Below are 15,083 nucleotides of genomic sequence, written 5' to 3'. Positions count from 1 at the left end.
TCACGAGCATTTCCAGAAAAGGGAACAGGGCCAACTGCGTAACTACAGCAGAATCTCCTTGCAGTCGACTATTGGAAAAATTATCGTCAAGTTCCTCCCCAACTGCATCCTCCCTGTAGCTGAGGAACCTGCCCTGGGTCACAGTGTGGTTGTCAGCCATGGAGGAGCACAACGGACATGATTTCAATCAATACCAACACAATCCACAGGACTCACTTCACACAGTTTAATGTTAGATACAAGAAGCTGAAACCAAAAGTACTTATCAGCTGGACCCCAAATTGCCAATCCAGAACCCATGTATCGTACAGCATAAAAGATCATCAGCTCCAATGAAGGACAAAACCATGCTGTTCAACATAGCCCAATTGGCATTACCATCAACATCATGAGCAGGAATTTATTAGTTCAATTATTTTCAGAATGGACAATTAAAAACTCTCAACTAGAAAACACAGGAATAGGAAAATGCCATTCAACCTCTTGAGCCTGTTCCATCAATCAAATAATGGTTGATCTGTAACATAAATCCACATACCTGCCTTTGGCCCATATCCCTTAATACCTTTGCTCACGTTTAGAATTAACAACTGATACTCATTGGTAGAAGAGAGTTCAAACACTACCATTCTTTGTAGAAGTGCATCCTAACATTTCTCCTGAATGGTTTAGCCCTATTTCTCAGACTATAGCCCCAATTCTACAGAAGTAGGCAACCTAGGCAAAAATGTGACAAATAAATTCACCAGGGTTTTATCTATTGAATATTCTTTTAGTAGAACCCACAATTAACTTCTTCAATATGTTGTTGGATCTGCTGAACATAAACGAGGTCTTTTCTGCATTGTATAACAATTGTTGCTCTATTTGTTCTGCTAGTTATACAGTGTGGCAGAATGATCAAACACATTTGTACAGTGTGTAAATATTTAAATATGTTTAGTTATTACATTCCTTAGCATATGTGAAAGGATTAACAATGAATTTACTCCAAATATTAATTCTTGAATAGGCACTTCTACAAAGAAGAGGCGCGCTTTCTTCTTTCCTAAAATAAATTGGATTTGGACAATACACTGAAGAATTTACGATTTTAAAGTCAGTTATTGAATTTTAGTTTGAATTTTCATTCATTGAAAAGATAAAGAGAATGTCATTCAATTACAAAGGATGTGGATCTCTGTGGCTGTTTGACTTAACATGCTTGATGCTGACAATTGGTGTCCAGATTAGAAAGTACTCCAGTATCAACATTGCTTTCAAAAATTTACAGAATTTAGACAATCAAATGTGGAAACATGATTGAAAGTACCTGTTGCCCAGTACACTCGAGCTTCAATTTAAGAACTGTCAAACACGTCAGACAATAAGGAGCTACTCAGCAAGATTACAAATGATCTGTACAGAATACAGTTCCCACTGTAGCTAGCCAGTGGGCTGGTGCCATAGTTTATTATCCATAACTTCAGGCAGACAAACTATGTGAGTTTACACCGAGGTGGTGGTGGTGCATACATCATTATAATACTTTTTGCTAATCAATTTTAAAACATTTAGAAGCCCAAATCAAATGGTATTATTAAAAAAGCAACTGCACCATTAATTCAGATCTTTCTCCACAGATGCTGCCAGACTTACTGAACTTGTCCAGCAACTTATGTTTTTGTTTCTGATTTATAGCGTCTGCTGACCTTTTGCTTTTCATTAAATATATCTATGTATTTGAAATTTGAAGTACTAAATGAACAGGTTTGTTGTGATGAGTGATCACAACATGATAAGGATATCCAGGGTTGGAGCGTGGAACGCAATGCTAGAAGAGGTGGTGACAGCAGGCACATTGGCGACATTTAAGAGGCATGAATAGGGAGGGAATAGAGCGACATGGACAGAAGATTTTATTTAAATTTAGTTAGGGCATGATGATTGGTACAGGCTTGGAAGGACAATGGGCCTCTTTCTGGGCTGTACTTCTCTTTTGTTCTTCTCCCATGCTTCAGACTGCGATAAACGCCTCTGCAATTCACTTCAGTGGTAATAGCTAGGATTATTTGCCAAAGGCTGGTGCCCGTTATAAACGTAAACAATGTCTATGCGAGGGAGAATGCACGCATAAATGGTAAGATTTTTACAGAGGTTGATTAAGGGCTTTTTTTGTCGAAAGATTACCGTTGAGATTACCAACCTACGACAAAGCATCACAACACAGCAGGCTGCGCTTTCATGGCTCCTGCAACGAAGTGAGAAACAAGTCCAGGGCCATTCAGCTCATCAGGCCAATGTGATTGCTCAATCCCAGACCCCTTTTTCTCTATTAAAAAGGTGGATGCAGTTGTCAACTTCGAACATTGGTCTGCAGTTTAGCCTGGAAAACAGGCAGAATGGTACAGTGCGATCCTAACAACACTGGAATGCTTCCTAATAAAAAAATAGAAGCCAATTTTTTGTTGCCTGGCTCTGTACAACGCCCTGTCTCAGGCAGTGCCGCTGGGCGACCAAACGGGTCGGCAGTAATGACACGCACTAAATCCGCCGGTCAAGGTGCTGCAGACTCCAGCCTCTCACCTGCTTCACCGACAGCGAGATGTTCTCCAGGATCCGATCCTTCACTTTCAGGGTTTCCATACTCGCGGCCTCAGCATCCTCACCAGCAAAGACCAGCCCAGGCCCCGGGGCTCGCCGCTGACGCCCGGCTCACTCCCCTCACCGGTTAGGGCGCGCGCGCATGCGCGCTCTCCCGTCGACACGTGACCGCGCGCCCGATCACCGAAAGCGACAACCACGCGTGCGCGCTCTTGCATTCTGAGTGACGGGCTGTGCGTCAGACATTGAGAAGCGCCTGACGTCACGGGGGTTACCTCCGCCGTTTGTCCTTAAGGGGCGGGACTTCAGCGGGACGACGACCTTAAGAGGCGGGACTTCAGCTGGACAACGACCTTACGAGGCGGGACCTCAGCTGGACAACGACCTTAAGAGGCGGGACTTCAACTAGGCACGACCTCAAGGGGCGGGATAACACTGTGTGAAATTGGATGAACACAGAAGTCCAAGCCGCATCAGAGGAGCTGGAAAGTTTGACGTTTCGGGTCGAAACCCTTCTTCAGGGTAAATAAGCCTGAAGGCAAACCAAGGCAGCATAGGTTAATATAGTATCAGAGATAATGGGAACTGCAGATGCTGGAGAATCCAAGATAATAAAGTGTGAAGCTGGATGAACACAGCAGGCCAAGCAGCATCTCAGGAGCACAAAAGCTGACGTTTCGAGGGTCTAGGCCCGAAACGTCAGCTTTTCTGCTCCTGAGATGCTGCTTGGCCTGCTGTGTTCATCCAGCCTCACATTTTATTATCTCAGCATAGGTTAATGTTGTCCCTTCCTTAGGAAGAAGGGTGCCGACCCGAAACGTCAACCTTCCTGCTCCTATGATGCTGCTTGGCCTGCTGTGTTCGTCCAGCTCTACACCTTGTTATCTCGGATTCTCCAGCATCTGCAGTTCCGACCATCTCAAGAGGCGGGACTCCCGTCACACCACAACCTCAAGGGGCCAACACAGCAGGCCAAGCAGCATCTTAGGAGCACAAAAGCTGATTCTTTCTCAAGAAGGGTCTAGGCCCGAAACGTCAGCTTTTGTGCTCCTGAGATGCTGCTTGGCCTGCTGTGTTCATCCAGCCCCACACTTTGTTATGTCGGATTCTCCAGCATCTGCAGTTCCCATCATCTCTGACCTCAAGGGGCAGGTTTTATTTCTACTGTACCCTCCTGAACGGAGTCCCGAAGTTGCAGTTCTGGCGTATTATTTATGTGTGGGTAGGCAAGAAAAAAATCAACCCATGTAAAACACCAGGTGGTGTCATTGAGCTATTGAAATAGCAGACTCCCATCAAGCGCTGTTTTAATAAAATATGGATTTGAGTTGATACTGAGTTTCCTACTTTTCTAATTTTTACGTGGAAGTGAGATGAATTAGAACGGCCCTTTGAAAGCAACTGCGAGGCATGATGAGCAGACTGTATCCTGAATGCAATTGTAGTCAGGTCCATACTAATAACTGAGATAATAAAATGTGAGGCTGGATGAACACAGCAGGCTGCTCCTGAGATGCTGCTGGGCCTGCTGTGTTCATCCAGCCTCACATTTTATTATCTTGGATTCTCCAGCATCTGCAGTTCCCATTATCACCCATACTAATAACTGATTCAGTACCTCCCCCAAAGTGGCCATTCTGTGTGTGGCTTTCAGCCGGTGACGAAAACAGACCCAGGACCTTTCCACTGAGATCACTGCGTCCCCATCAGCTGCAGGAGCCCTGCATCATATTACCCCCTTTAATCCAGGGGTGAGGGCGGTTGTAGCAACTGCAGTAGCTCTGCCCACACTCAACAAATCGCACACCTTATTCAGTTCAACTACCAAAAAGCAATCAAAAGAATGCCAAAGTTTTTTTCTTTAAATTGTTTAGCCTACCCCCTTGCCAATCACCTACTGAAAGGGGCAAGAGACTCACGTAATCATGCTTTCCATAAGAAAGTGCGTGATGCATGAAAAAAAAAGTTGCTGGAAAAGCTCAGCAGGTCTGCCAGCATCTGTGAAGGAAAAAACAGAGTTAATGTTTTGGGTCCAGTGACCCTTCCACAGAACTGATGATGCATGATGCATGACACTACTTTTGCTGAAATTCCTTGCATACCTCACCAAGCTGATCTTCACTCAATGTTTCAGAATATGAAACCATGATTATAACAAGTTATATTCTGGTTAGTTTCAGGAGCCTGGCCCACCATTTGATTATGTTACTTGCCTTGTGATGGTCTTGAAAGCTGAATGCAGCAGAATGGCAGTGAATAAGTATCACTGTCTGCTGAAGCCAAGGAAAGACCCACAGTCTGTAACAAACTGGTGTTGAAACATTTTCTAGAAGTCGTTCGTACTTCATGAGCTCTTAGAATGATGGATCACTGTTTAAAGTAAGGGTTCGTCCATTTAAGTCAGAGATGAGGACTCAACTTTTTTTTGGAGACGGTGGTGAGTCTTTGGCACTCACTTCCTGGAAAAGGCAGTGGAGGTAGAATCTCTGAATACTTTTAAAGCAGGGATATATCAATTCTTGCTAAGCGAGGGGTGAAGGAAAGATTGCTGGGGTTAGGTGGGAATGTGGAGTATTCAGATTGACCATGATCTTATTGAATGGCCAAAGAGGTTCAGAGGTCCACAAGTGGCTGGGTGGACAGGTGAGATGAGGGTGGGTGGAGTCGGATGGCCATTGAGTAATAGAATCATACAGCACAGAAACACACCCTTCAGTTCAACTTGTCCATGCCAATCAAGTTTTCCCAAACTAAACTGGCTCCAATTGCCTGCATTTGGCCCATATCCCTCTAAACCTTTCCTATTCATGCACCTCTCCAAATGTCTTTTGAATATGGTAATTGTACCCACGTCTACCACTTGCTCTGCCAGTTCATTTCATATACAAACCACTTTCTGTGTGAAAACATTGCCTTGCAGGTCCCTTTTAAATCTTTTTCCTCTTGTTAAAATTATGACACATAGTTTTGAGCTTGCCCACCTAAGGAAAAATACCATTGCTATTCACTTTATCTTTGACCCTCATGACTCTATAAAGCCTCAGTAGGGGCACACCTCAACCTCCTATGCTCCAGTGGGAAAAAAAACCCAACCTATGCAGCCTCTACTTATAAACCAAACCCTCCAGTTCCAGCAGCAGCTTGGTAAATCTTTTCTGCACCCTCTCCAATTTTCACAGGGTGACCAGAAGTGGACACAGTATTGTAGAAGAGGCTTTACCAGTGTCTTGTACAACCTCAACAAGACATCCCAATTCATATACTCATGTTCTAAGCAATGAAAGCAAGTGTGCTAAATGCCTTCTGAACACCCTGTTTATCTGTGACGCAGCTTTATCTACCTGAACCCCTATGTCTCTCTGTTCGACAACACTACCCATGTCCCTTCCCTTAACAGTACAAGTCCTGACCTTTATTTGTTTTACCAAAATGCAATCCCTGGTATTTATCCAAATTAAACTCCTCCGCTCATTGGCCCAATTGATCAAGGTCTCCTTGTAATCTTGGATAACCTTCTTCACTGTCAGCTACATCACCAATTTTGGTGTCATCCGCAAACTAATTAACTATCCCGTTAAATTCTCATTCAAATCATTTATATAAATAACAAACAAAAGTGGACCCAGCACCAATCCCTATGGAACACCGGTAGTTACAGACCTCCAGTCTGAAAAACACTTTTGTAGCCAAAAAAACGCAAGGGTGAAAGTCCTGTCACATAATGGAGTTTTTGCTGCTGTTCATTGGGATGAACAAGTTGCTACTGTCCAAATTTTGAAATATTGGCCTCGAGGCAAGAATCAAAACCCATGCATAGAAAATAGGAGGAGTAGGTCATTTAGCCCATCAAACTTTTTCTACTATTCAATATTATCATGGCTAATCTTCTGTCTCAATGTCATATTCCTACTTTTTTCCCATAGCCTTTGATTCCTTAAATTGTCTTCAAACCCATAAATTTAAACGAAGACACCCTAACAGTGTGTGTAGAAGGCCAGAATGGACAGTGATATATTTGTCTCTTCAAGGTAAACCTTGGAAACAAAAGATGTGATTGCATATGCAACCTAACCATTGAAAATTCAATACAATTGACACATTATATTCTATCCAGCTTTATCCTTCAAAAATAATAGAATAGCTTTAGCACAGAAAGAAGTCATTCTGCCTTCATGTCCTTCCCATTTCTCTACACAGCAACTGAACTAATTGCACTCACTTCACCTTTCCCTGAAGATCTTAAAATATTTCACTTCATTTAATTGCCCAATTAATTTTTGAAAGTTATGATTCAACCTGTTCCACCACAGACATAGGCTAATCACCCATTGCGTTAAAAATGTTTTTCCTCACATTACCTTCAGTTATTTTGTGCCAATCATTTTAATGAAAAGGAGAGTGAGCTTCTTCATCCCTTATACCTATAATATTCTTTGTCTCATTTTGATCCCAAAGAGTATTTGCAATCTTATGAAGCAAGGAAAGCATTCAATTTATTTAATTTTATTTTTCTTACTGCAGCTTCATCCCTCCTTAAGACTGCGAGAGACAAGGTCATGTGAAGTTGCATCACTTCCTGTGTTGTTACATTGCAGTATCCAATTAGCATTAGCAGACTTTACCTTTCTTTATCTTTTTAATCTTCCATGGGATAGAGATGTTACGAGAAAGGCAAGCATTTGTTGTCTATCACTAATTGCCCTTGAACTGAGTGGCTTGCTGAATTTCAGAGGGCAGTTAAGAGTCGTTGCTGTGGATCTGGAGTCACATGTGGACCATGTATTAGGACCTGAAAGGATTGACTGACATTATGAGATAGGCTGCACTCATCAGGATATAAAGGACATCCTGGGAGGGGATAACTGGTTCCCTGTGTGCTTCTGCGCTTGTTGTCAATGCTGTGTGCAAATGTATTAGTATTAATAGTGTAGTGGTATCAGAAGCTTACACTTAAGGTGAGTCTGATACAGGATTAGGGATGCCTTGCTGTAACTGTACAGGGCCTTGGTGAGATACACGTAGAGTACTATGTAAGGTTTTATTCTCATCTGGGAAAGGGTGTTCTGTCTTTGAAGAGAGCACAACAAAGGTTTGCCAGCCTGATTCCTGGGATGGTAGGACTGATGTAGGGAGACAGATTGAATTGATTGGGACTATATTCACTGGAGTTTAAAAGAATAGGGAGGATCTCACAGAATTTTATAAGTTTCTAATAGGATTCGACAAGATAACTGCTGGAAGGATAGTACTAATAACAGAGAATTTCAAAACTAGGAAACTCAATATAAGGGTATGGGAGGAGGCCATTTAGGACTGAGAAAAGGAGAAATTTCTTCACTCAGAGAGTGGTGAGTGTGAAATTCTGTGGCTGGGGCCAAAACAGTGAGTGTTTCCAAGAAGAAGTTTGATGTAGTTCTTAAGGCTAAAGGGATCAAAGGGTATGGAGTGAAAACTTAAACTGAGAACTGAGTTAGATGATCAGCCATGATCATATTGAATGTTGGAGCAGGTAAAGGGCTGAATGGCCTATTCCTGCTCCTATATTTTGATTAACCACAACAGGCAGTCCTATGTCTTAAACAAAATGTAGCTAGCCAATATATAATAAATTTAATTACTCTTCTTCAAGATTGAACTTATTTACTGTCTCAGATGCGTGTGGGCACCCTTCCCGCATGGTATCAATAAACAAAGCATACCAACAAGAAGGATTAGTGGCCACATCTCATATCTGACATTTATAACATGGGGACAGTGAGGAGGAATGGTCAATTTTAAGATAGTAGCACTCACGGGATTTGAAACTATAACAGGCTAGACCAGATGAGGATGGAAGATTCCTTCCCTAACGATGCTAGTCATTTATTTAATTATTCAGGGAATGTGGGCACTCTGGCTGTCCCTAGTTTCTCTTGAGAAGGTGGTGGTGAGCTGTCTTCTTGAACTGCTGCAGTTCATTTCATGTCAGTAAACCAGTGATATAATGAGGGGAGAAATTCCCAGATTTTGGCCCAGTGACACTGAAAGAACAGGGATATATTTCCAAGTCAGGATGGTGTGTGCATACATACTATTGATTAACCTGCAAAAGTGTTGTGACATATCTCTGGAGAAGCTGGGACTTGAACCTGGGCCTGCTAGCTCAGAGGTGGGGCCATTACTATTCTGCAACCTTCACTGGCGAGTGCATATAGTAACCCAGATGGGTTGTTACAACAATCAGTGATAAGTGTCATGACCTTCTGTGAAATTAGCTTTCAGTTCCAAATTTATTGAATAAGTTGCATCAGTTCTGGTTGGATTTGAATTTGTCACTACAGTACTAGCCTGGACCTTTGGATTATTTGTCCAATGATATTACTTTTATGCCACCATCCTCCCCTGATGTCATTTGATAAATCATCTTTGTACCATCTCTAGGACCCTGTCACCCTTCCCAAAAATGTAATGCCCAGACTTGGACAAAGCTCTCTAGTTGCAGTCCAGAAAGAGCCCTATAAAGGTTCAGTGTACCCTTTTTGCTTGGATCTGAACCTCACAGAGTTTGGAAATCTAGTTTATTTACATTCGCAGATCGATATGCTCACAAAGAATGATCTGCAATTAATCATAAACGTACAGAAACAAACCCATAGCCAACACAAATTGTGCATGGATTCAAGTTCCTACCCAGCCACTATTTAAATAGTAGACAGGCAAGGACCTGAAATAGATCAGGATACACAGGCAATACTGCTTAAAGGTAATCTGGGCTTGCTGGAATTCTGATTCCAATGAATGAATTTCCTTTGACCAGACTCAAGGGTTTTGTTTCCAGTTGACTGAAGTAGCAAGTGATATTGCAGCAGGCTGAAATTGGCTGATCCTTGTGTTCCAGGGCTGATAGCTGCAGTTAAGAAACATAATCACTCCCTTGTCCCATTGCACTGAAGGAGTTCCTTTCACTGCCTCGCATTGAACTATTAGAGATGCTCTTTCGAAGTTTTATATTTAGCTAAGTGCTGTTTGGCAGGTTTACTATTAAATTGATATCCCTAAATGGAGTGAATTGATTAGATAACAATGTCCCATGGAACACTACAGTTATTCCAGGATGGTCACTGACCTCAGCAGACATGTTTTAGGACTTTAAGGAAATGAGCAGGATGCTGATACAGAAATACCTCAGTGGGCAGCATAATGCAGCTGGAGGATGATAAACAGCATAGTATCAGCTTACTGTCAAATGAGAGACATCGTTTATAGAATCCCCTCAGAGTGGAAATAGGTCATTCATCCTGTTGAATCCACACTGATCCTCAGAAGAGAATCCCACCCAGATCCACCCCCCAATCCTGTCCTCATAACCCCGCATTTCGTTAGGCCAACCCACCTAGCCTGCATAGCCATGGATGCTATAGGAAATTTAGTACGGCCAATCTGCCTAACCTGCACATCTTTGGACTGTGGAAGGAAACCAGGGCCCCCGAAGGAAACCCACACAGATACAGGGAGAATGTGCAAACTCCACATAGACAGTTGCCCATGGGTGGAATCAAACCCAGGCCCCCAGTGCTGTGAGGCAGCAGTGCTAAGCATTGAGCCACCGTGCTACCTTCGCAGAATTGTGGAAGAGTCAGTCAGCATTGGGATGGTTTAGAGCTATATCGAGAGGTATAGTCGTTGGTTTGATTTAGATATCAGGGTTATTTGATAAAGCTGGTTGGGAGCAGGGCATGCTGGAGTTAATAATATTGTAGTCACTGGTCAAGCTATACTAGGGCTAGAATGATTGGAAGTTGTGATTTAGAGATAGGTGCGGAGATTGTGGGCTGGAGTTGGTGACTGTTGGGACTAGTTGTGGTTGCCAGTCACATTCTGTAGGGCTAGAATGACTGATCAGAATCCAAGTGATAGAAACAGAGGTAGGCTATTCAGCCCACCTGGCCTGCTTCCCCATTCACTATGATCATGGCTGACCTTGGAATTTAACTCTTCTATTTCCTTCACCAGGATCGCCCAGGAACCTATCGCAACCTTAAATACATTAGATGATAGGTCCTAAACAAAAACAAAGCAAAGAACTGTGGATGTCAAAAATCGGAAACAGAAACAGAAATTGCTGGAAAATCTTAGCAGGTCTGGGCAGCTTGTGTGGAGACAAAGCAGAGCTCCGTGTCCAGTGATCCTTGTTCAGACCCTTTTGAAGAAGGCTCACTGAGCCTGAAATGAAAACTCTGTTTTCTGCACAAATGAACTCTGCTTGGGTAAAGAATTCCAAAGATACACAGACTTTTGAGTGGAATGCTCTCTCTTATCTCAAGGCTGTGTCCCCCTGTTCCAGGTGCTCCAAACAGGGAAAAGAACCTCTCAATATCTCGGTCAAGGCCTTCAGGATCTTGATCAGTTTTGGTGCTAGCTAAGGTTGCTTACTTAGAGATAGTGAGCACAGATTATTACTTAGAGTTGGTGATAGCGATGTACCTGGTTTGAGGGTTGCATTAATTATGCTAGTCAGTGCTACATAAATGCCAACAAAGCTGGGATTTTTGGTTAGAGATGAGGAGTTAGGTGTGACTATGAATTTGCACATTTTACTTAGTTAAAGAGAACAGCACATCAACTGCAGCATTAAACTGTGTTAAGCAAATCCCAGCCCCTCATAGTACTTCATACATTTTTTTTCCTTGCGGTTAATCTGATTTAGGTTATTGCAATTTATTACATAGGCCTGAATAAGATGCTGAATTAGTCTGACTGGCTTCTGGATTGTCAGTGGTGTTTTTAATGTTGTGTAACATGTTACTAGGCAACTCTATAAACTTGTCAGGAATAGACATAGAGCCTGACCTTCCATTAACACGACAGCCCAGCTGTTGGAAGGTATAGCAATATATTTATAACACTGAAAGGTTGGTAGCTGGGATTTTTTTTATGTCAGCCTGGCTCTGGAGTAAATAATAGTTACAATCCATTGAAGATATAACATTTAATACCAGAAGTGAGTTGGGTCTATTAATTCATTATGAATATTACATAAAGCCTGTGCATGCACACTGACCTAATAAATTATAAACACTGATCAGAGCTCAGTTAATGAATGCACTCCTCGGGGTGATATCAGAATAGAAAGGCAAATTCAGTACTTCCAGCAAAGAGATCAGTTTTAAGGTTGAGAGAGATAGTAGGAACTGCAGATGCTGGAGAATCTGAGATAACAAGGTGTATGAACTCAGCAGGCCAAGCAGCATCAGAGGAGCAGGAAGGCTGGCGTTTCGGGCCTAGACCCTTCTTCAGGTTGCCCTGGTCAAAGAACAGCTCTTAGTATCTTCTTGGCTTCCAGCTTGAGCTGCTTTCAAGTACTGGGGACACTGAACCTATCCATGCAAGACCCAGAAGTTTCCTTTGTCTCTCGGTTTAAAGCACAGGTCTCTACTGGATTGCATCCAGTTCTTGATGCTTCAGCTTTGGGAAGTTGTGCAGGTATGAGAGCTAGAATAGGAAAAATGCTTGAGAATATTTCCGAGGACGAGGAAATTCAGTTATGGGGATAGATTGGTGAGGTTGTGACTTCTTTTTTTGGACAAGAGAAGGCTGAGTGGAGATTGGATAGAGACGTTCAGAATCATGAAGTGTCGGGACAAATTAGATAGAGAAGAACTGTTCTCACTTATGAGGTGATCACAAACAAGGCAGCACAGATTTCAGGTATGTGGCAAAAGAAACAATGGCAGCACGTGGAAAGTGGAATGAAAGGTATATAATTTATATCTAGTAATATCGTCTTCTGAAATTGGATTTCAAAATAGAAGCAGATGCACATTGTTTCTTCCTATGAAGTGCTTTTGTTAGAAAAAAGGTCAGAAAATGCTTCCAGACCAGTGGGCTGACTTCAATAATTGGAGGTAAGCAGGTGACTATAGACTATTGTGGTGTTAATAGAAAGATGTTTATACTGTTTGGCTTAGGACAGGTGGCATAAACATTTAAGTCCATTAGCTTTGTTTTCAGTTCAGACAAATCTAGGATTGAATATTTTGTAACATTCAGATCACAAGAGTTGAGTTCAGAAGTAGGTTTAATTTCTCTCCTAGGATGATTAAGGGCAGCTCAGGATATTAATTACTTCTGTAGAAGACTCTCCAAACCAGAAAAGTTTAGTTAAGTTATAAATCTGCAGTTTGTTAGGACTGAGAAAGTTTAGGCTCTCGGGTTTGTGAAAATATCATGCTGGCAGATTTTACAGTAACACATACCCACATAGGCACCTGACAATGAGTGTCTCCAAAGAGAAAGAATCTAACTATCATCTTTTGGCTTTCATGAAGTTACCATCACTCAGTCCCCTATGGGCAACATCCTGGGCGGGGGTCGGGGGGAGGGGTGTGCGTGTACCACTGATGAGAAACTGAACTAGTATAGCCACATAAATTACGTGGCTACGAGAGCAAGTCGGAGGCTAGGAATATCATGGAAAATAACTAACCTCCTAATTCCTCAAAGCCTATCCACCATCTAAAAGGCACAAGTCAGGAATATGTTGCAACACTCCCCTCTGACCTGAATGAATGCAGCTCCAACAAGAATCTTGATATCTCCCAGGACAAAGCAGCCCATTTGATTGGCACCAAATTTTCAAACATCCATCCACTAGACCACTGATGCTCAATAGTGTGTATCATCTACACTGATGCACTGCAAAAATTCACCAAGGCTCCTTAGACAGCTCCTTCCAAACCCATGACCACTATCATCCAGCAGGACAAGGGCTGTAGATGCATAGGAAGGCTACTACCTGCAGATCCTCCTCAATGCCATACACCATCCTTACTTGGAAATATACTGCTGTTCCTTCAGTTGTGGCTGGGTCAAAATCTTGGAACTCTCACTTGCCCCAAATAGACTGCAACACTGCTCAGCTCATCCAAACCTTCTCAGTTAGAATGGGCTATAAATGGTGACCTAGGTAGTGAAGCCCACGTTCCAAGAATGAATTTTAAAAAACTTGAAAAAGACTAATTGAGTTGTCTCTACGGTCCATAGCAAAGAAACTAAAGAGCCAATTAAGTAGAAATTTCAAATTTGAGATAGGGACATAATTTCACTAGACTTGGGGCTCTGTAATATTGGGAAACCGGTTAAAACTTTTTAAAAAGTTCATTTGCAGGATGTAGGCATCTCTGGCTAGGCCAGCATTCATCACCAACCCCTGAACCCCTGAGGGCAGTTAAGAGTTAACTACATTGCTGTGGGTCTAGAGTCACATGTAGGCCAGACCAGGTAGGGGTGGTAGATTTCCTTCCCTAAACATTAGTAAACGAGATAGGATTTTCGTGGTGATCAGCAATGCTTTCATGGTCATCATTAGACTGGTCATTTCAGATTTTCTTTTCATTGAATTGAAATTGCAGCATCTGCCGTGGCAGGATTCAAACCTAGGTCTCCAGAACTTTACCTGGGTCTCCAGGTTGATAGCCTAGCAATAATACCAGGAGGCCAATAGTTCCCTGAATTTTGTTGCATGTTTTAAGATTATTTTATCAGTCTTCTATAATCAGAAAACTTGTTTTTTAAAAACTTTTTTGTTTTCATTACTATTGAATCAACGCTGTTTAATTCTTACCTTGTGCTTAGTTAATTGATCTCTGCTGGAATGACAGCAGTGTGTCTCAGTTACAGGGTACAGATACAGTTAATTACAATTACAGCTAATTAAAATAGCACAGTAGCCAATTACAAAGGTTAAACCTACGATACCTCAAACCAGATTTGTATAATCTGACTTGGCCAGTGGTACCATTAGTTGAGATCAAGAAACTGTTTACTCAGTGAGGTTAACTTACTGAGACAACATGAATGTTGTAGTCTGGAGTTAAAGATAGTGATGGTGGAGACTTCAACTTTCTTTCCATTATATGGCTGACCAGGAATCTCTGCCACTCTTACTGTCTACCATTAGTATTTGTTGGAAGGATTTGCAGGTTGATCTTCAATCTGTCTGACTCCATTATGGACATATCTCATTGGCTAACAAGTCCAGGAGAGCTTCTAGGACATTCTGTTACAAGATCTCAAAAGGATATAGCAGTAGGGACATTGGAGTTCGTGGAGTGAGTGATGAATAGAGCAGAGTTCATGTTCCTGAACTCTATCACTTTCTGATGGAAGGTTTGATTCCCAGAATATTGTGTGAGGGGCTTAGCTGCAATATTCCCTGAACAAAGAGCTTACTGGCACTAGAAGTGCAATTGTCTAACAGTGTACTTTTGGAGTCTTGATCATTGGGGTACACTATTCGAAAAATGCTGATACACTCACCAGCACTTTCATTGGAAACTCACAGCCTGTGATAAGGTTGTTTGGACGCAAAAAGTAAGTTAGCTTTCAAGATCTGATGAAAATATTCGTGCTTACAAGGAAGTGATGTTTATCAGGAACTAGGATTTTCTCAAAGTCAAGACAACTCTTAGCTTTGAGTGACAAAGTTCCAGGCATCCCTCCATATTTCTGTGTTTCACTAA

The 15,083-nt window shown here is 42.1% G+C and overlaps 1 protein-coding gene across 3 annotated transcripts in view; it reads right to left on the bottom strand.

Annotated features, from left to right (window-relative positions):
• Window positions 1–2,739, bottom strand: part of plekhm2 (pleckstrin homology domain containing, family M (with RUN domain) member 2) — a 65,477-nt gene extending 62,738 nt beyond the window's left edge. For all 3 annotated transcript variants that reach the window (XM_048561176.2, XM_048561177.2, XM_048561178.2), the window contains exon 1: window positions 2,566–2,739. In XM_048561176.2, the coding sequence (XP_048417133.1) occupies window positions 2,566–2,625 (60 nt within the window). In that variant the 5' untranslated portion in view covers window positions 2,626–2,739. The remainder of the gene's footprint in view (window positions 1–2,565) is intronic.
• Window positions 2,740–15,083: the final 12,344 nt, after the last annotated feature.

This window comes from Stegostoma tigrinum, chromosome 28 (assembly GCF_030684315.1).
Source record: "Stegostoma tigrinum isolate sSteTig4 chromosome 28, sSteTig4.hap1, whole genome shotgun sequence".
NCBI lineage: Eukaryota > Metazoa > Chordata > Chondrichthyes > Orectolobiformes > Stegostomatidae > Stegostoma > Stegostoma tigrinum.
This window is presented reverse-complemented; position numbering and strand designations above follow the sequence as displayed.